At 39.0% G+C, this 22768-nt stretch overlaps 1 protein-coding gene across 1 annotated transcript in view; it reads right to left on the reverse strand.

Moving 5' to 3' along the window:
* Nucleotides 1–22032, reverse strand: part of LOC102417625 (leucine-rich repeat-containing protein 9) — a 92572-nt gene extending 70540 nt beyond the window's left edge. Inside the window, exons 1-9 of the mRNA XM_023759926.1 lie at nt 21920–22032; nt 14704–14784; nt 14221–14439; nt 12916–13056; nt 12335–12398; nt 11698–11768; nt 6991–7173; nt 3699–3854; nt 822–1018 (exon numbers count right to left, since the gene is read on the reverse strand). Coding sequence (XP_023615694.1) covers nt 822–1018; nt 3699–3854; nt 6991–7173; nt 11698–11768; nt 12335–12398; nt 12916–13056; nt 14221–14439; nt 14704–14751 — 1079 coding nt within the window. The 5' untranslated portion in view covers nt 14752–14784; nt 21920–22032. The remainder of the gene's footprint in view (nt 1–821; nt 1019–3698; nt 3855–6990; nt 7174–11697; nt 11769–12334; nt 12399–12915; nt 13057–14220; nt 14440–14703; nt 14785–21919) is intronic.
* Between the last annotated feature and the right edge of the window lie 736 nt (nt 22033–22768).

A 22768-nucleotide genomic window follows, 5' to 3' on the forward strand; every position in this document is an offset into this window, starting at 1 on the left:
GGATTATATGCAAAATGCATGTGAAGCTCTTGGCAAAGAATTTGGCACTGAGTAACAATAAGAATTCAATAAATGTTAGTTATTATTTTGTTAGCATTATTACAGGGCATACTAACTTACACACTTGGTGCCCTAGTAAATTAAAAAAAAATCACAATACTTACTGAGTCTTCTTGCTTTATATTTCTAGTTAACATTCAACCTGTATTTGTTTCTACATTATTCCACACAACTGTGTATGTGCTTTGCTCAGTCTCCTCCATGCCATGAGCTTTTGCACTGGTAGCAGTTAGTTTGAAAGAAACACACAAATGTTTTTAGTTTGCAGACACTAGAGTAGTGATGTGACAGAATGCCACTCAGTGGACGTTCACTGTTCCTAATTAAATATTGCCTCTGTAAAAACCTATATGCCAGCTTGCCCTGGCCAGTGTGGCTGAGTTGGTTGAGCATCATCCCATGTACCAAAAGGTTGCTGGTTCGACTCCTGGTCAGGGCACAAACCCAGGTTGTGGGTTCAATCCCCAGTTGGGGCATGAATGGGAGGCAACTGATTGATAATTCTCTCTCACATTGATCTTTCCCTCCCACCCCCTTCCTTCCTCTCTCTAAAATCAATAAAAACATATTTTAAAAAACAACAACTATATGTCAGCTTTGAACCAATGATGCCAATCTCTACTAGGAAACACATTCCATGTTTTACTTAATACTATTATTCTTTCCACTCCTGAAGGGGACACTGAGTTCAACTGATGGCCCAGAACATTATATTCTCTCATGTTTTAAATTTGAACAACTAGATAATTTATTAAACATACTCATCTAGTTTTTTGTTCCAGAATTTTACTCTTTCATTCAAGGCATTTAGTTTGGTCTCTATCTTCTGCTGAAGGCTTGGCTCTTCTGAGACAGTTTCAGAGTTCTTTAATATTTCAAGCTCAGTTACTTGATTGTTATTAGGTCTTTCAATTTGCCCTTTGCCAGATCCCTTGAGTTCAGCCAGTTCCCGTTCCAACTGTTGAAATCAATGTACCAGATAGCAAATTTTTTAGTGGACTCTATTAAATATGTAGTTAATTTAAATGAACAAAGTAGAAATCTAGATAATAAATAGACCAAACTTCATAAAACATGGCCAGCATGTGATTATAACTTTGGTATAAATTCAGTCAGCCAATTTCTTTCAGCTAAGTGAAAGACAACCTTAAATATTAGGATTAAGGTTAGGGTTAGGGTTAGGTTTAGGAAATCAAAGAAATTGGTTTGAAAATATTGTCCATTTTCAACACTTACTCTCTTGTTAAACATTTAAGTGATTTCCAGGATTTTTGTTGTTATTGTTGTTGTTGTTAATGGTGCAGCAATGAATAGCTTTATATAAAGATCTATATCCAAATCTTCAGAATAGAGTGTTAAAAGTAGATTTACTGGGTCAAAGGCTCTGAGCATTTTTAGGCTGTTAATATATCTGACCCAATTATACTTCCATCAGTGGTGTAATAGTCTCACACCCATCTTCACCAGGCTGAGTACTATCACGTGTTATACTTTGACTATTTTACAGGTGAAAATGGTTGCTCATTATCTTAATTCACATTCAGAGATTAATAATTGGCTGAGGTTCTTTCAAATGTTTATTAGTCATTTTTAATTTCTTCTTTTATAAAATGACTACTGGCCTGGTGCACAAAATTGTGCACATTAAAAGGGAATTAATTAGAGAAAATATTTTAATATTGCTATTTGCCCTTTCTCTATAATAAAAGTGTCAGAGATCAAAGAAAATTAGTAAAATGTATATGAAAATCTCCCTCCTGTCAGAGTCTGGGGTGCGCCGCGGGACCCAGAGTCAAGTCCCCGCCCTCCCACACAGGCTTCAAAATTGCAGGAGACCCAGACCTGGCCAGCCCCACCCCTATTGGGCAAGACCCAGTCCCCGCCCTCCCACACAGGCTTCAAAATTGCAGGAGACCCAGACCTGGCCAGCCCCACCCCTATTGGGCAAGACCCAGAACCAGGCATAAGGTTCTCCGGCCCGGCGCTGGGGCGGGGGGTGCAGCCTGAGGTCTCCTGGGCCAGCACTGGGGCAGGGGGGCGCAACCTGAGCTACCCCTCCCCAGTTAGGCGCCAAGCAGCCTCAGGTCCCTCCTAATTGGTCATTACATGATGGCATATTATCATATTATTAGATAACTAGTGACCCAGTGCACGGATTCATGCACATTCAAAAGAAATTAGTTAGAAGGTGGCCGGTGGGGTGGGACTGGGCAAGATGGGCAGGACACACTCTGGAGCCAATCTCCCACGGTCCCTCCCCGCTGTCTGTGGAGTGAGCTGGGGTCCCTCCGGCAGGTGGGTCCCTTGGCCTGGCCTATGGGGATTGGGCCAAAACCGGCTCTCCAATATCCCCTGAGGGGTCCCAGAGTGCAAGGGTGCACTCTGCAAAGTTGCTGTCTTACAGAGTGTGGAATGCAAATGCAAGTGTGCAGTAAACCAGATTCAGGGCTGACAGTGCCCCAGCAACAACATAACCCATGGATGAAGGTGGAATTGCATGGCCCTGCGAGAAATTGGGCTCCCTCCTGTCTGGTTTCAGGTGCATCACCCAAGAACCACCACTGCCAAGTCACTGCAGCTCGGCAGCTTCTGCGTTGAGCGTCTGCCCCCTGGTGGTCAGTGCGCGTCATAGTGACCGGTCAGACGGTTGGACACTTAGCATATTAGCCTTTTATATATATAGATTGATGTACTTTGATCAATTTTTCTATTTACTTTTTTCTTATTTTATTTATGGGTACATTTATACTAAGGATATCATGTTGTCTAACATGTTTATTGAAAACAATTTTTTCAGATTGTCATTTGTTGTTTATTTTCATTAATTATGCTTTTTAGTACAAAGGTATTTTACCTTCTTTTTCAAACAAATCTATATTCTGTTCCTTTGAGATTTCTAGTGTTTCTTTTATTTGGTAGGCTGAGATAGTTACATCTATATATTCTTAAATTTTTTCATAGTAACATTTAAATATTTTTCCCATTGTTATTTACTTTGGTAAAATGTGAATTAAGGGTCCAACTTCCCCACTCCAAGTAGTTCAACTAGTTTTGTAACACCATTTGTTGAATAACCCATTATTTTCTCATACTTAAAGAATATATAGTTCTTTTATATGCAAAGTTCTGTTTTGAGGAAATAATCCTTAATTTTTCAAGATCTACTTTTAGTAAAGGAAACCTAATTTATTCTAAATAAAAAAGGTACACACAATATAACTACTAAAGTATGGCTTGAATATTAGTAAAGGGATATTTCATCCTTTTAGACAAGAAAATGAATTTTGAGTGTAAACTACTGGTATTTAATAAAACTGAGGCTAAAATAAGTCTAACATATCTCTATAACTCTGAATCATATTGAATTCATTACTTTAAAATTCTTATATACTAAAATTTTTAAATTTTTATATATTAAGCCTATACCTTTTTTGAACTATATATTTATAAGCACAGAATGAAGCTTAATAAAACACCTGGAATGAATACATTTTGGGGAATAAGCTTGACTTGAAGTTCAATATTAATTAAAATAACATTATATGTGTATATATACATAAAATGAAAATATAATGCTATCTTATCCACCAGTTTCCTTTCAGATGTGGCCACTGAAATTTTACAGCAGTATATCTTACATTTTTTTTCACAAAGCTGAATAGTTTTATTCGTTCTTCTGGCAACTTCTGTAATTTACATTTTCGATCAGTCAGTTTTTCAAGGTCTTCGTGAAGATGCCTCTGAACAGTTTTTATGCGCATATTGTAATACATTATCTTTTTCATAGCTGTGGTCTAAAAGTGAGAAAAAAGGAAAAGATTAACTGAAATAAAACACATTATAGGTAATTATTAGCAGTATATTATGAGTGCAATATGTTCTAAATAACAATTTGAAAGATCTGCATGTTCAGTTACTAATAATGATGATGTTGAAATGATAATGACTACACAGAGCCCTATATTTAAACTTGATAAGCAAAATATAAAATTCCAAAGATTTTCCTTGTGGATGATATTTTAAATGTGAGGCATATTCACATTTACTTCCAAGATAACAACATAAAGAGATAGAATTTAATTTATAAAATAGTATCATTTATCTAAAGATAGTATCATTTACTAAAGCAAATATATAACTACATTTTTCCTATCTGATTAACTTATGGAGAAAGTAAGGAAATTAAAAATAATTAAAAGCAAATGTAATATTAATTCATTTTTAAAAGCATGGCTAAGAATAGAATTTCATGTAGGGTTGTGTTTTTTTTTTTTCCAAATCTATAAAAGGATGCTCTAAGTCAGTGGTTCTCAACCTTCCTAATGCCGTGACCCTTTAATACAGTTCCTCATGTTGTGGTGACCCCCAATTTCATTGTTACAAATTGAACATAATTAAAGCATAGTGATTAATCACAAAAACAATATGTAATTATATAAGTGTTTTCCGATGGTCTTAGGCGACCCCTGTGAAAGGGTCGTTCAACCCCCAAAGGGGTCGCGACCCACAGGTTGAGAACCGCTGAAGTGAACTCATTTTATTTAGAGTGAGAAAATTACTAAATTATCAATCTAATCCAATGCAGGCAATTCTATAAAAGAGAAGACTCATATATCCAGCTATTTATTGGATATACTCCTTGGATGTACAAATGGTTATTCAAAATTTATAAGCTTAAAATTAAACCATAATTCTTCCTTCTAAACCTACTCCTCCCATACTCTTCCTTGTTTCATGAAATAGCAATTTCCTCCCCTCTCTCAGTTGTTTGGGCCAATAACTTGGACTTATTCTGTACTACTTTCCTCTGAACTTCACATCCAATCTATCAGCAAATCCAGATGAGTTCTACCTTTTAACTACTACCAAAATCTGACTACTTTTCACCACCACCTCTACTAAAACCCTGTGTCAAACCATCAACATCTCTCATCCACGTTGTTGGAATTTCACTGGTCTCTCTGCTTTCACATTTTCCCCTCTAATTCTGTATTGTTAATCCATTATCCAAAAGGGTCCCTTTAAAACATGTCATCTCGTCATCCCTCTGCTTAAAATTTTCCAGTGGCCCCCACCTCACTCATTGTAAAAGCCAAAGTCCTTACAACATTCTAGCCTCCTGTGATCTGCTCCCCACCACTCCTGTCTTTATCTCTTACTTCTCTCATCCTCACTTTCTCCAGCCACACTAGCCTCTGTTGTTCTTTAAATATGAGGCATGCTTCTGCATCAAGGTCTTTACATTTGCTGATCCCTGAACAGCTTGCTTTCTTCCTTCCTTCCAATCTCTGCTCAAATGTCACCTTAGCTGCACATCCTTCCCCAACAATTCTATATAAGATAGTCAACACCCTGTCCGCTGCCCCTACCAACAGTCCTGTTTTCTTCACCCTTGTTTATTTTCTCCATAGCGTTTGTCACCATCTGATATACTACTTGTTTCCTTATTTAGTTGCTTATTATCCGTTTGCTCTCAGTAGAGCTCCAAGAAAGCAGGGATTTTGCCTGCTTAGGTCACTGTATGTCTCTAGTGCCTTAAATTGTGCCTGGAATGCAATTTGTTAGATGAATGAACCAGCCAAGTAATATCATCAATAATATTCACCCTGCTCACCTTTGTAGTAACAGCCTGATGTCAAACTATAGCCTGATGTCAAAACATGGTTTTCACTGCAAAGTTTTGCTGTTATTTTAGACTTAACATTGTTAGAGAAGGCATTCCTCCTTGGCCCTTCAATGATTCCAAACATCTGCTAATAGACAAGAACTCTAGCCCTTTGCTTAATATTGTAAGACAATTTATTTCTCGGATGGGGATGGGAAGGATGGTAATCCCAGTTTGGGGGGGAAAAAAGAATGAAATTTTAGAATAAATTCACAGACTAGCAAGAGAAGAGAAAGAAGTTACGATAAAAGAATAAAAACATTATCTATTTGAGATGATGGATGAGCCACAGGAAATAATGGGAGGGGCATCTGTGAGGGCATCCACATGGTTGGCACATTCTACATACCCCAAAACTATGTATTGGATGGTTAATTGGATGAACAAATGTGGCAGGGAGAGGTAGAAATATAATGTGGAAAGACTATTAATAAACATGGTGACTCCCTAATCACTCTATTCTGAAATTACAGACCCTTGAGAACAGTGGTTCTCAACCTTGGGTCGCGACCCCTTTGGTGGTCGAACGACCCTTTCACAGGGGTCGCCTAAGACCATCCTGCATATCAGATATTTACATTACGATTCATAACAGTAGCAACATTACAGTTATGAAGTAGCAACGAAAATAATTTTATGGTTGGGTCACAACATGAGGAACTGTATTTAAAGGGCCAGAAAGTTGAGAACCACTGCTTTAGAAGCACATCAAAGTAGACCCTCTACTGGGAGGTTCACCATCAGCGGCAGCCCTGGAATAGTTTCTCTTCAAGATTTCAGAGATCGTCAAGATTTTGGCAGTGTAGGTGGTTCCCCAAATCATCTTTAATTAGATTAAAATTGACCTATCCTAGCATACTACCATCCACCATGGATACTTTCTCATTTTTATACATAAAATTTCAAATGAGAGGAAGTTACTTGATTCATTTCTACTTTATTTAGGCTTTATTAATGTTTGTGTATATATAGCACTCGTGCAATTATTCTTAACAGTGATGATAATTTTTCAGATTACCTTTTATTTTTGTATAAATTAAAATGTTTATTATTATTTCACCTTTCAGTACTGTCATCAAAATTGAGATCTTAACACTGATTTTATTAATGGTCTATATTTGTGTGAAAAAGCCAGCTCACCGGGGCAAAAGTAGAATTGGTGACAAGAACTGACAAGATAATACTACCCGCCATATGTGGACACAGCCAGAAAGAAGCAGTTAATTCAACTTAAGTCACAGATACCCCATTAGGGATGCACTTACATCTGCCAGTTCCTTGATCGGCTTTGCTGACACATCATATGTGTCAAGTCTTTGAAGGCAAGGCAAGTGGTACAGTACATGTGTGGAATAATTACACAGCAGACAAACCGGGTTGGTTTTATATTGAGGATCATTCAGACATAAATCCTTTAAGCGACGAAGCCTGGTTAAGTTGGTAAGGTCCTAAAACAGCAGCGGTAATAATGTTTAATTAATTGCAACTGTCCATTTCTAAAGGAGGCTTCTGAACACTCAAGGTCACTACACTGTAATGTAATGCATTCTAATTATCTGCTTAAATATGCTAAAGTGATTTAGATGGATAAAATGTTCTTGTCTAATGAAAACCACGCTAAATATATGTAGATCATCGATAATTAAATAGCAGACTCCATGTAACTATGCGTGTAAATTGTACTTTCTAAAAAAGGCCAAAGAATATTTACTAAATCGTGTATTTCACCCGGAGCCAGTCACTTCAGCACATTTATTCAGTAAGACGGTTCCTCTGTGCGCAGCTCCTTTGTAACACCGCCCCCTTGTGGCTGTAGGCCTCCTACTCCCTCCACCAGCATTCCCCACACTTACCACCTCGGCACACAGCTCGCCATTTCCTTGGCCTGCAGATCTGCTCTTCTCATCAAAGGCTAGGGGACCTGGCTCTATTACAGTCACCATTAAATTCCTGATTTTTAGTTGTTAATTTTTTTTTTCTGTAAATGCCTTTTCTACCTATTAAGGACATCTGAAACCTAGCTTTCTCCTGAGGCCTCATTTTTCTCACAACGTATGGAGGCAGAGGGGTTGATAATGCACTTCCAGACTGTTTCTCCTTAACATCTTTTATCCTAAAGTTTCAGCCATCTTTCCACCTGCCTTTATTTGGCATCTGGCCCTTGCTTCACCCTTCAGTCTTCTTTCTTTCAATTTAAACCCTGACATTTTATGCTTTAGCCACGTACTGAAAAACTAGAAATTTCATAATGTACCAGACCCTACCTTATCTTTAGACTCTCACTCAAACTGTTGCTTTTGAGTGGATTGGACTTCGCCCCAATTTAACCTCTTAATCTGTCAAGACTCAACCTAAAATTCCTCTTCTCTAGGATCCCTGTTTCATCACCCCAAGCTTGGGGTAGATGCTCCTCCTATGAACTCTTAGCCACTGGCTTACCTTTGTTATAGAATTTATCACGCCCTACTGCCAATTGCTTGTTCATCCATAACTCTATAAGCCAAGGGTCTATATGGACTTTGGCCCTAAGAACGGTGATTACATTTTTAAAGTGTTGTGGAAAAATAATTAAAAAGAACACGTTACAGAGGCCATATGACCTACAAAGCCTAAAATATGTCCTACCTGGCCTTTTATAGAAAAAGTCTGGCAATTCCTGAGATAAACTGTTTGAGGGCAGGGTTTGTGACCTGTTTAACTTTACACCCCCAGCACTCAGCATTTCGAACACAGTAGGCACTAAATAAACATGTGAATTGAATTGAATGATTATTACTTTCTTCCACCCTCCAAGATATCCTCATAGTTTCCTCAACAATAGCATTACTAGGGTGGTTCCTGGGGTAGGAGGGTGCTATGGTGGGATTGGACTTAAAGGGATGCAATGCTACATAGGAGCGTCAGAATCAGAGTTAAGGGACATCTAAAGCAAGAACCAGGATACATTAGTTCTGAAGATAAAGCACAAATGGAACAGGGAAGCAAGCAGGGAAGTCAGGCTGTGAGAGGAGAAAGTAACAGGGTTAGGGAGCCAATGTGTCTCCAAACTCTCTCTGGACAAGTGAGAATTTGACTCTACAGGCAGGAGCTGGGTCCATGACAGGAGTGGCGCTAAGCAGAGCTGCTCTGAAAGGGCACTTTCTGGTCAGAGCTGTGCAAATAGTTATTTGGTGTAATTCTGCAGGAACAAGGGAGGCAAATCTCAGAGCGTTCTTGTAAGTAAAGACCCTCTTTAATTTATGGGTGGCTATATTGCATTTGACCATCAGTCTGGGCTAGGAGACTGTGAACTCTGAAGTCTTACACAGGAATCCCCCCCCCCCCCCCCCCACCCCACCACACTCAAAAGGCAGATGACATTGAAGTCATTTCATCACTGAAAATCAGTGTTGCGCCACCTGGTGTGGATGGAAAGTGGCACAGAAGTTATTCCATCATTACCAGGATAGTATCTTTTTAGGGTGAACGGAAAGATTAGAGATAAAAACTCAAGATAACAGTGTTTCAAGAATATTCTTAAGCTGAGACTAGCAAAAGTTGCTGTGAATCATGTTCAATGCTTTTATAATAAATAGCCATCATTATTATAGGGAGCCTTTTTAATATTATGCCATACAACAAATTTTCACGATAACCCTATTTTCTCCCCAGATTGAAAGAGAATAGGTTAACATAAAGTGATAGTAATAATAAAATAGCATATCTATTGAGTGTTTACTATTGAGATCTTTACATTATCATTTCACTTAAACTTCATGTTACCACTGCGTCTGGTTTGTGGCAGGGCCAGAACTGACAGATCTTTCCACCTGGGAAGCCCATGCTTTTGGCCACATGAGGCCTCCACGGCTAGCCAGTGTAAGGTAACCCTCCATCTGGCTTCTCGGCAGGGCAATCCCTTATCCTCCCAGCATTCTGCCTCATCTTCTTCAGCCTCAACTCATGATTCTCTCCCTCACTCTGTTCCAGCCACACAGCATTTTTAGTTTTTTGAATTTGCTATATCTCTTTCCACCACTTAGGCCATTTTCACAAATTTGTACAGAATGCGCATTCCTTAGGTAACTCCTAGTTTTGATAGCTTAAACATTACCTCCCACGGCATTCTGGATTTCTCTTTCATAGCTTCCTCTGATCAAATATACCCTTTGATTGCTGACCTCCATGCCTTTGTGCATATTGTTCTCCCATCTTAGAATGCCTACCTGCCACTGCCTGGAAGATCTGACCACAACGCCTGTCAAAATCCTGTCAACCCTTCAAGGTGTGACCACATCAAATATTCCCTCTTGATTTTGACCAAGAAAATAAAATTGTGCTTAAATTTCTTTTTAAGGTGCTTATAACATTCTGCCTCAGTCCATAGCTTTTTGGTGTCTTATATTCTTCTCTGAGTAAAAAAATGTCCATTTCAATACTGATCAATTCAAAACTATTTCTATAGTAAATTTGCTCATCTTTCTTCAGTATTGTATAGGGGAAGTGTTGGAATATGCACCTTCAATCTGACACTGTCAAAATTATGAATGTCATGTTCCCACCCACATTATGTGCCATAAGCATGAAATCTTTTTATGTTTTTTTTTCTCTTTCATTTGAGTGCTTGACAAATGTTTGTTAAGATATATTACATGTCAAGTACTGTTTTAGGCTTGCGAAGATAGCAGTGAACAAAACAGGTGAAGTTTCTGCATTCATGAAGCTTGTATTCTAGTAAGGGATGTGGATCAGCGCCAAGACAAAAAAATAAAACAGGGAAAGAGATATGGGAGTGCTTCAGGATGGGCAGGGCAGTAGAGTAGGGGCTGTTGCTATTTTATCTAAATTGTGCAGGAAAGACATCATGAAGAATATGATGTTTGACCAAAGTCCTGGAAGAAATGAGGAAATGAGCAATGAAAATATATGGGGAAGACTATCCCAGCAAGTGCTAAGGCCCTAAGGTGAGTATGTGCAAGGAACAGTGAGGAGATCAGAATGGCTGGAGAGGAGTAAGCAAAGGGGAGAGTGGTCAGAGAGACAGTTGGGGGACTAGGTTATTTAGTGTCTTGTGGGCCAGTGTAACCACTGATTAATGGCTTTTACTCTGAAAGAGATGAGAGAAGTCAGGGGAGGGTTTTGAGCAGAAGAGTGATTTGATCTGACATGTTTTTAAAGGAATGGACTGCTGTGTGGAGAACAGACATCATAGCAAAAGGGTTAACACAGGGAGACCTGTTGGAGGCTTTTTTTTCCTTCCCAATAATGAATGTTAGGGATGATGGTGTCTTAAACTAGGTCAGTAGTGATGCAGGTGGTAAAAAAAAAATGGTCAGACTCTGGACATATTCTGAAGGTGGAGCGAACAGAATTTGCTGATGGATTGAATGGAGTTGAAGGAATAGGGGGGTCAAAAGGACGGTAAGTACTAGTTTTTGGCTTATGTTACTAGAAGAATGAAGATCTCTTTAGAGAGGCAGAGAAAGCTGCAGAAGAAGAAGGTTCGGTGGAGGGGAAATCAGTTTGAGTCAGCACAGGTGATATCTGTAGTTTGGGGAGTTGTTAGGGAAAGTAGAGATGCCAAACTAGGAGGCATTAGTGGATAAAAGGTATTTAAAGTCTTAGACATGATGAGATTATTTACAGAGTGAATGCAGACAGAAATAAGAAAAGACCCTGGGACTGACCTGGGGCAGTTCATTTTTTAGATGTTATGAAAGGATGAGTAACCAGAAGAGCTATAGCTAGAAAGACCAGGGGGAAACTAAGAGAAATTAGTACCTTAAAAGCCAAGTAGTTATTTGTTTGGTTTTAATAGTGTCAGATCATTATGGTCAATTTAGTCAACTAACTCTAAAATTCTCAGGAGCACTGGATAGTCCAACATGATCAAGTTATTTCTTAAAAGGGGGATGGCTATTTAGTCCATTTTCTGCAATAAGATGGTTCATGACCCAGGTTGGTAAATAAAAATTCATTCCACTGAAACATACCTTGAAAGAACATATTTGATTACCAGAAAGGTTTAATTTTTCCAGTTGTTCATTGGGATCAAGACATCGACCTTTAATTTAAAAAAAACAAGATGAAAGAAAAATTAAATTTCTTGTTTTACCTCCTATTCATATCCTGTCATATTTCTGAATTGTATATGGGCATCATTTCTTGCAGGTCAATAAGATAAACAACACTATAATTATTAACCTCTGATTTAGAATCATAGATTCAGAAATGCTTTGTAAAGATATCATGCAAAAAGTTCTAAAAGAAAGAAATGTACTTTTTATACTGATAAAATATTATTGTAGCACTAGAGGCCTGGTGCATGGATTCATGCACCAGTGGGATCCCTCGGCTTGGCCTGCAGGGATCGGGCCGAAACCGGCTCTCTGACATCCCCTGAGGGGTCCTGGATTGCGAGAGGGTGGTTCTTGGGTGACGCACCCTGGAATCGGGCTCCCTCCTCTCTGGTTCCGGGTGCATCACCCGAGAACCGCAGCTGCCAAGTCATCGCGGCTCGGCAGCTCCTGCGTTGAGCATCTGCCCCCTGGTGGTCAGTGCTCATCATAGCTACCGGTTAGGCTTTTATATATATAGATTACCTTACATTCCAAATGAAACAGTACATACCAATACTGCTTATTAGATTTCCAGCAAGGTTGAGATCATTTAAGTTCTTCAAAGTTTGCAAGCCCTAAAAATTTAGACAGTATATAATTTAGGAGAAATCATTAAAATCTATACTTATAAACCATCTGATCAATCTGGTAGTTCTCCGGGTGTTCTGAGCATTGAGCACAGAAGTAAGTGGGAGCCTCAATGAAGCCATCTTTGTTTCTCTGGCACCTGGAGAGAGTTATTGGAGGAGGGAACAGGGAAATGGAGAGGAAATGAGGAAGAGAAAGGGGAATAGGGAAAAAGAGCACATCATACAAAGTGTGCTTATAATCTTAGGCAAGTAATATATAAAACTTCTTTAAATCTCTTTTTTTAAAAAAACCTCCAAAGAGGAAATAACACTTTACCTCTCAGGCTTTGTGGGAGGAGTAAAGAAAATAATGTAGATGAAGTTCTCTTTGTTAGTTCTTCTTAACAACAATAATTAAACTAATCATAAGTATTTTGGCTCTTAAGCATAATAAGATCTTGGACATTCTGGTTTAAACTCTATAGTAGTAATTAACTTTACATATACAGTGAAATTATCTTACCTCAATATTCTTAATTGTATTGTGGTTCAGCCAAAGAACCTCCAGTTTCAATAATTTCTCTAAACTTTCTATTTTAGAAATTTTATTATAATATAAATACAGTTTTTCTAAATTTTTACATTCTCGAAGACCTTCAATTTTCTGTTTAAAAAAAAAAGAGCAGACTGAGTAGTGTTAGCTTATATTTTGCCATAATCCTTATAATAAAGTAGATATCAAGTACATTTTCTTTTAAAAGTCAAATTTTATTGTAAAATAAATATCCAGCAAAATTAACTAAATTTTTTAAATCCTCACCCAAGGACTTGTTCATTGATTTTTTTTAGAGGGAGGGAGAGAAAAACATAAATTGGTTGCCTCCCCAACACACCCCGATTGAACCCACAACCTAGGTATGTGCCCTGACTGGGAATTGAACCCATGACATTTTGGTGTACAGGACAATGCTCCAACCAACTGAGCCATACCGGCCAGGGCTAACTAAGTTTTTTAAAGGAAAAACATATAACTTCTGCATCCATGTACAACTATTTTCAATTTTATATTCTCTTTTTATTTAAATCAACTCTGCACCTAATTTTATATGGTTATAATAATAATATCTCTACAGATTAGTGTTTTGTTAAACTTAAGACTATCTAAAATGTTTCCATAATTGTCAAATATTTAATAATTTTCAAATATGAAAATATTTAATAATTACAAAATATTTCAGGAAGTTTCTAATCATTTTCTTTAAAGTAACCCTATATGTGGCATATTTATATTTTAAAATTTTAGCTATTATAAATAATACTGCAATAAATAACTTCATGAATACAGTTGTTTTCTGCTGCTGAATTACTTCTCTTGGACAAAATCTTAGAATAGGGATTTCTGAGTCAAATAATATGTACCTTTGTTTGGCTCTTCACACATTTCGCAATATTGCTTTTCGATATAAATGTTATAATTTTCACACTACCAATAGTATCTAAGTGAACTGATTTAATTCCTAAGCAATACTGGGTATTATTTGGTCTGATTTGGTTACTAAAAAGTAGATATGTCTATGTTTTAATTCTTTATTTCTAGTTTTTCCCATGTATAAATCTATTTCTATCTTTTGCCCATTTATCTGTTTTGTGTTTTGTTTTCTTTTACTGGATAAAGGGTATTATTGCAATTCATCATGTATGGTCTCTTTTTCCCCCTCACTCATCTGTTTTGATCCATGTCTCAAGTACATATTTCAATGAATTATTTTTCCAAAGCCGCAGAATTCAGTATAAAATATTTCATGTAAAGTGATATGTTTAGACTTACCTCTAGATAGCATTCAGCAATCCAAAGTTCTTTGAGTTGTAAACAAGTCTCTAATCCTGAAATTTCTTTTATATCTTGAGCAACGATTGTGAGACTTGTTAAATTAGGAAATAATGATAATCCGACTATACAGGGATACCCTGAGAAAAACATCTCCAGTTTTGAAGTATCTGATCCTTCTTGTACAACCATCTCATAAGATAAACCATTGCATAAACACTGTTTTCAAAAAAGAAACTGGGTTATTACCTATTTAAAATAATAAAAATGTGTTTTTGTCATTAAAAATTATAAACTGTCCATTGCACTGATGCCATGTTTTATTCTCACAAGAAGGAATGTTGTACCATATGTATAATTTCTCTCTGATTCCAAAGGTCACGCTGTAGAAGAAATCTCTAGGTAAACTCCAGGAAGTAGTGTAAAGTATTCTATTTGATATTCTTGCAGATGTGGTTGGAAATAAATTTGACCCTCACTCACCAGTTCTTTAATTATTTCTTCTTGGTTTAGATTTTCACATTCAATCATCTTCCATTAAAAATAATGGTGACAATATATTATCTGTTAAGGAAAATAAAAAATTAAAATAAACACTAGAGTGATGTCATTCCACATTAAAAGGGCTCTTAAACCTACTTAGTTGCAACTGCCTACCTGTGGCTTCAAATCTTCACACAGTACATTACCAAGCATCTGCCTGGGCCCCAACACAGTCCATTGCATCTATAAAGTTTCTGTTAGAAAGTTATTTTTTATTTTGAATTTAACTGTCTCTTCATAACTTCTTGCTATTTGTTGCCATTTTACCTTCTGGATTCATATAAAACAAGTATAATTTTCTTCTATAGTATGAGCCTAATTTACCACTTGAAGAAAATACTTGAAGAAAATCTACACCCTTACCCTGTCTTTTAGTTTCCTAAGTGTACTTACAGAGCAAAGAAAAGAATCCATGGGTATAGCGACATATCTGGCATGTTAATAAACGTTGATTAAAATGAATTAGCCAACTTCTTCATTTTAGATGGTATGAATTAATTAATAACTAAATAGATTTAATACAATTTAAACCAGTTTTTCATTATTTTTAATATTTTCATTATGTTATTCCAGATATAAACTATTTAAAAAATAGTTTGGTTTTAATATTATGACATGATAAAACAAGATGCAGAAATGGTGTATATTGTGATCCCATCTTTTTAGAATAACTCCCCAACACATACATGTGTATGTGTGTATATTTATGTGTAGGCATGTGTATGTATGATTATGTAAGGAGAACATATGGAAAGATACATACTAAGTTATTAACATGAGTTATCTTTGATGCAGGTGAAAGCTGATGTAGTTATAATAGGCATGCCAGATTGGATGGGGTTAGATCTAAAAAATAGAAAATAAAAAAATCCACTTTTTAAATAGCATGTTTAGTAATGTGTAACATGAATATATGACCATTTATTTATTCACCCTACTGTTGGTAGACATTTGAACTGTTTCCAGTTGGAGCTAAATAGTGCTTCTCTGAACATTTCTGTCATACAGGTACACATTTCTACTGGGTGTATACCTACAAGTGGAATGAGGAAGAAACGATTGTTTCTTCCAATGTAGATGACTCTCACAAACACAATGCTGAGCAAAGGAAGTTACACAATGAATATATACTGCATGATTCCATTCAATAATATTTGAAAACAACTAATCTCTGGTATCAGAAGTCCGGATGATAGTTACCTTTCAGGGGTGACTGACTAGGAGGCAGCATAAAAGGGCTCTGTAGTGCGAATGAAGATATGTTTCTTGATCTGGGTGCTGGTTAAAGGGATATATGTTCACTTTGAGAAAAATAAAATTAGATTCCTAAGATAGATGTTATACATCAATGAAATTTTACTTAAATGTTTATTTAAAAAGCATTTATATGCTCATTTTTATTCATTTACACAAAGTAATGTAGGAAGTGAGCCATGAAGATACATGAGGGAAGACCCAAGGACCTAAAGTGAGTGTGTGCGAGGTACAGTCAAGAAACAGTGAGGAGACCAGAGTGGCTGGAATGGAGTAAACAAAGAGGACAATGGTAGAAGCTACAGGCATATACATAAATTAAAAATCTAAGGCAAAAAAAAAGGTTGCTAGCATCCATTTAGTTACCTAACTTCTCGCCCCCAAATCCCACTGGAATAATTAGGGAAATATGAAAATAAGAAAGAAATGTGCAGTAGTGCTAGGAAAGTGCATTGATTGCCAAAAATGTTGGAAAAGGACTTTTCAATGAAAATGAAGCAAATGGCATCAAATTGAGAGAAAAGCTCATCAGCACAAACCAGCCCAAAATTTGAGGTACTAAAGAAAGCTTCACAAAACTAACCTAAAAAAACTCACCAAACTCAGCAGCAGTGATTGGGAAAAGGATGGCTGTGGCCACCCAAAGGGACCAAAGCAAAGGATTTTGGTATCTGTATCACAGTCCTGCACACAATCTGTATTTGTACTCTGGCTTTGTAAACTGGAGACATAGTTCCACCATGCTGAGTCAAGGAGGGGAGGGAACCCAGCTAACATCCCAAAGAAAAAAATCCTAATACACTAGATTTTCTGCTCGTTCATTCACTCACCCATTAACTGATGTACTGAGGGCCTAACACCTACCTAGTCAGAGAATGATGGGGTGGGAGGGAAGAGAACACTTCTCTGGTGAGTTAGTATCTGGGCAAAGAGCTCAAGGAAATCAGAGAGTGTGAGCTCTGAGAAAACCCTTGGGAAATGCATCCATGCAGAGGGAAGAGCAAATGCAAAAAAAAAAAAAAGGAGTGAGAGTGTACTTGGCATGTTTGCCAAATAGCAAGGAAAATGATGTGGCTGGAGCACAGCCAGGGAAATGGAGATGGTAGGAGGCCAGGTCAGAAAGGTATTGCAGGGCCAGGTCATGTGCTATCTTGTAAGAATTTTGGATTTTATTATGAGATGGAAAACTATATGAGGATTTTGAGTAAAAGAGTAACATGAGCTGTCTTATGTTTTGAAAAAGATCACTCTAGCTACTCTGTTAAAAACAGACTTGTAGGGGTCAAGGGCAGAAGCAAGGAGACCTGTTAAGGGATAGTTCAGAGAGGATGGTGGTTGGAGTAGGGTGGTAGTAGTTGGGATGATAAATAGATGATGGATCTATATTGAATCATAGAGAACTTGAGAAGAGTGATGGAAGAATGGTGTTAATTATACTGATCTTTCTTTCCCTGCTTTCCATTGGCAATTGTCTCATACCCCATTCTTGGCATCCTTTCAATAATGGAATCACACACTTCTTGGACAATTCCAAGTTATTACAGCATAGGCTGCAGGAGTGGCCAGGCAAGGGAGCGCTTAGCAAGGAACAACCTGAAATAATTTAGATATTCCATCAGAGTCCAAGCCATAGATGCAGGCTATAGTCTTCCCTCCATAGGCTTATTCAGATGGCACACCAAGTAAGGGAGGCCTTGTAGCACCTCTTCTCATCAGAAGAGAAACCCCTACATTTTGGTTTAATGTCTGTGAACACCAAAAGAAAGCCTGCCTTTCCACCACCACACAAGGGACAAAGCCCGCCCTCAGGACCCCACAGTCACCAAATGGTGATACAAGTTATCTAGTCTGTGTCCAAGAGAGCTTTTTCAGAAGACATTAACTGAAGACATTAACTGTTCCCTTTGTTATTCACTAAATTATCACATGTACTTGAGTCTAAATCTGCGCTCTCTTTCAGCTCTATTTCTATCGTATTATCCTGTTTTAAGCACTATGGTTTATATTGTGAATTCCCATATCATATTCTGTTTTGAAAAAATCCTGGCTATTCTTTAATATTTACTTTTCCAAATAAATTTATGATTATTTTGTATTTAGTTTTTAAAAAGTCATGTGGGGTTTTGAGACTCCATTGTAAAAATTAAATTTAGGAAGAACTTCCATCTTTACAATATTTAGTCTTTCTTGAGAACAAGGTATAGCTCTCCATTTAAGAAGACTATGTTTTCTTGATAGAGAAAAATATACATATTTGGGATACTAACTTAACCTGGCATTCACCTTGTTTTCCCTTCATCAATGCTCTCATTTAGGAAAAAATATTGTAAATCATAGTTAATTGGCAAAAAATAATAATTTTAAAATGCCAAATTCTATAATTTTCATAATTAAACATGAGTTATGAGAACCCTGGAGCTTTCTGGTACTTATAAGTTTTGTGTACTTTTTCTAGTCACAAGGAGGCTCAAGGCTTCCAGCTAAAGCTTCTGATTCCATCAAGACATGTGTCCTGTTGGCCAGCTTGTACTCACTCTCCTGCACTTTGGGAAAGCGCTTTTCAGGACCTGCTGATCTAAGGGCCCACAGGTCTTCTCTAGCCCCTCCAGGGAATCTGGAACCACTAGGAGCTTCTACAGCTGTCACCCTTCAAATCTCAAATCTCTGACTTATTCCATCACCTCTCTCTTCTGCTCAGGAATGCTGCCGGAAGATTTTACATAAGCAGTGTGGAGTTTAAGTTACTACAAATGCATGCCTCTGACTTCAGCAATAGATATTTTATATTTTCCTCTTCAGCTTCCTTTCCTAAGGAGAGAAGGACTAGAGCTACAGATCTGGGACTCATGACTTAGGGACTATTCTAAACTTCCACCACTCTTCTCAAATTCTCTTTTCCAGGAGATAATCTTGTCCCAGGGAACAGCGATGCCATCATAACACGCATTCTAAATTCCATCTCCTCCTAAACATGTATTTCTTTCTCTTTCTGATTCCTGTCTTAGTAAAAGTATTCCTTTTTTTGTCCAAAATTAATCTCTCTTCTTGTGTACTGATCCCATCCTCTTACGTCTCTTTCAGAATATTGCTCTGTCAGCATTTCCTCTTACTCATGTGTTCTCATCTTTTCTTTTCTAGCGTCTCTTTTCTCTTCAATATATGAATGTTAGGTGGTTACTAACTTTTAAAAAATCCTCCTGCCTGTATTCTAAGACTAGCTGGTTTTAGATACCTTCACAGAAAAACTTCTAGTCATTGGCAATACTCCATTATCTCTGTTAGTTCTTAGCTCAGCCGTGGGCAAACTACGGCCCGCGGGACGGGTCCGGCCATTTGAAATGAATAAAACTAAAAAAAAAAAAAAAAGACCGTACCCTTTTATGTAATGATGTTTACTTTGAATTTATATTAGTTCATACAAACACTCCATCCATGCTTTTGTTCCGGCCCTCCGGTCCAGTTTAAGAACCCATTGTGGCCCTCGAGTCAAAAAGTTTGCCCACCCCTGTCTTAGCTCAATGCAATCTGATTGGGGACACCTTAGGCCTTATAGTTTCTTTTACCAAGAACAACAATAATCTAATTGCCAAAGACATTGGGCATGTTTCAGCTTTCAACTTGACTTTGACATGGCATTTGACAATTCTGATGACTCTCTTCTTTAAGTCGTCCTCTTTGGTGTGACTTTTTCTCCTCGACTTCTCTCTACTTGTTACTTCAAACCTACTTTTCTGAGCAATTGTTTCCTTCTTGGTGAAAAATTACTAATCTGTATCTCCCTCTTCCCTGTGCAACAAATCCAACTACCCACGCGGAAAAGGCCAACTGAATGTGTCACACACATCTCGAATTCAGTATGCTCAAACTGAGCTCACTATCTTTTCCAGCCAGCCTGCTTCTCCCAATGTGTGCCTTCTCTTAGTAAATAACACCATCCTTCTACTCATCCAAGCCAGAAACCTGGGACTTACCCTCAACCACCCTTTTCCATTTTCCCCACATTCACTCACACATGAAAATCCTTCTGCATATACCTCTTAAATTGTCTATCGGGTTTTTTTCTCCTCTCCATTCCAATTGCCTCTTCCTTAGTTCAGGCCCTCATCGTTTCACCTTAATTGGATGCCCTCCCTATCATCCCACTTCCCTCCAATCCATCCTCTACTGTGACAGCCAGCTTCCTGAAAGGTAAATTTGTTCACACTAGTGACTAGTCCCCTTGGAAGGTATTCATGGTCTCTGTGCTCCGACTCCTGCCTACCTCTCAAGCTCATCAGTCACAAACTCCCTAGACCAGTGGTAGGCAAACCGCGGCTCGCGAGCCACATGTGGCTCTTTGGCCCCTTGAATGTGGCTCTTCCACAAAATACCACATGCGGGCGCGCACGTACAATGTGATTGAAACTTTGTGGCCCATGCACAGAAGTCGGTTTTCAGCCTGGGCGAGTCTATTTTAAAGAAGTGGAGTTAGAAGAAGTGGGGGGTGTCGGTCGGTCGGTCAGGCGAGGGGAGACGCAGCGCAGGTGGGCTGCGTGCCATTCATGCACAAGTTGAGTGAGCCAGTCAGTCAGCAGTCTCATTGTGCAGTGGTTAGTGCTAGCCGTGTCCGCAAATCGCGCGGGTGACAAAAGTACCTACTCGAAGCATAAAGTTACCTGTATTTTTCCAACCAGCTGCAAATCCTACAGGTATTGTTATCAATTTAAGAATTGTAATTCTTTTGTGTTGGTGGCTTTATTATTATAAAATGAAACATTTTTTTAGGTGCCCTGTTTGAGATGGCTACAAAGAAGAAGCAAAGAAAAACGGAAGACGAAAACCATGAATTTAAAGTTGAATGTACCTACCTATATAGTTTAAGTTTAAAAAATTTGGCTCTCAAAAGAAATTTCAATCGTTGTACTGTTGATATTTGGCTCTGTTGACTAATGAGTTTGCCGACCACTGCCCTAGACCACCTCAGGCTTTGGCCATAACTATATTTCTCTGAACAGGCTGGGATATTTTTATACTTTGGCATATGCTGTTTTCCTAACCTAAAATGTCTTTTCCCTTGACTTCATGGTATACTCTATACATCCTTAAAGGTTTAAATTGAGAATTTTCTCTGTGAAGACTTTCGGTCTGGTGGTATTGTAATCACTCTCTTCCTTGTGACTCCATTTAAGGCCTGCATGCATATATGCCCCATATATGGAACCTGCCTCACTGTATTGTGATGCTTGCAGGTCTTTCCTCCCTACAAGGTTACATGTTCATTGAAGGCAGAGACCATGAACTTATCACAGTGCCGGGCACACACATGGTGTTTGCTAAAAGTTTGTTGAATGGTTTGAATTAATTGTCATACCACAGGGTCCTTTATGGTATAAATTAAATACTTGCTGTACATGACCAATCAGAATGTAAAGGACCATGTATCTGTCTGCCGTGAGAGTCGGGTAGAGTGTCATTCTGAGAGGATCAAATTCCTTTTCTACAAACTAGAAACCCTGTGTGATCATATTGTTTCCTCCCTTGGGTATAAAGTGGTCAAAATCCATCCATTATCACTGATGGGCCAAAGGCCCTTGTGGCTGGAGGGGAGCCGTATCAAGTTGGTTTCTCCTGCCCAGCACCTCCACCGGCGCAGTAAGGGCTGTACAGGTGGCTCTGGGCCACCCGCCCTTTCCTTCTCATCTTTCCAGTAAACTTTGCTCTGGTCACTGATGGCCTCGGATGAAGCCACGACACTGTCTCATTATTATCTCTATCGCACCATTCCCAGATCCTTTGACTTCAATGTCGCTTCTCCCCTGTCTTACTCCGAATGTGGCTGGAGACAGACAAGAGGGGAGCCGAAACTCCAAGGGTCAGACTACGGTAACGTGCGCCCAAAGGCCACCAGGTGACAGACACTCACCAAATCCCAGAGAGAAGATGGATTCCGAGGCAATCGAGACAGACGAGTCCCCTCCAACCTCTCAATCCTTGTCTTGCAGCAGCAGGCACGGCACCCTCTCCAGGCCCTGGCCTGCTGTGGTCACTCAACCCTAGCGGTTGCCCAGGAAACGCGCTCAGCCTCGGGGCGGCGACTGGGTGGGGAGGGCGTGGGAGGGTGGGGAAAGCAGTGGCGGACCGTTTCTGGATCACGTGGCGGCACCCTCCAACCAATCAGCAGAAGTCGGGGTCCACCCGGAAGACCGGGCTGGTGCTGCTTGGAAACTGGCGGGGTGCTTGCGGCCCGCGGGTCTGTTCACTTGCTGTCGCTGGGTCAGAGGGCGGGACTGGAAGCCGTGGGTTGTGAGCATCGCTGCGAAGACCTAGTCGTTGCCTCCTCGAGTCCCTGCTCGTTCTCATTGAAAATCCTTGAACCTCGGGGCCTGGAAACCCGCAGGCTCGGTGGGCTGGAATCCCTAAAACACGGCGCTGTGATGTCACAAGGATGCCCGACGTGACAGTCCCTGATCCCCAGCGGCGTGGCCTCCCTTTTGCAGCCCGCGACCGCTGCCTTCCCTGAAAGCAGCTGAGCGCTGCACAAAGCCGCCGAGCGCCCTGCAGCCCAATGGAAGGGCAGCGCGGGCAGACGCCTCCCAGCCCCGTTTCGTACCCTGAGAAATGGGCCCTCCAAGTGTCTTCCTGAATTCTTGTTTTCGGACATGCTTTCGAGGGTCGTTTAAGTATTCTAAAATGTTCAGGAGGCAAAAAATATTTACAAAATAAAGTAAAATTGAAAGAGGGAAAAGGAGGAACTTTTAAAAGAGTGGGCAGA

Source organism: Myotis lucifugus, unplaced genomic scaffold, assembly GCF_000147115.1.
Source record: "Myotis lucifugus unplaced genomic scaffold, Myoluc2.0 scaffold_166, whole genome shotgun sequence".
NCBI classification, from domain to species: Eukaryota; Metazoa; Chordata; class Mammalia; order Chiroptera; family Vespertilionidae; genus Myotis; species Myotis lucifugus.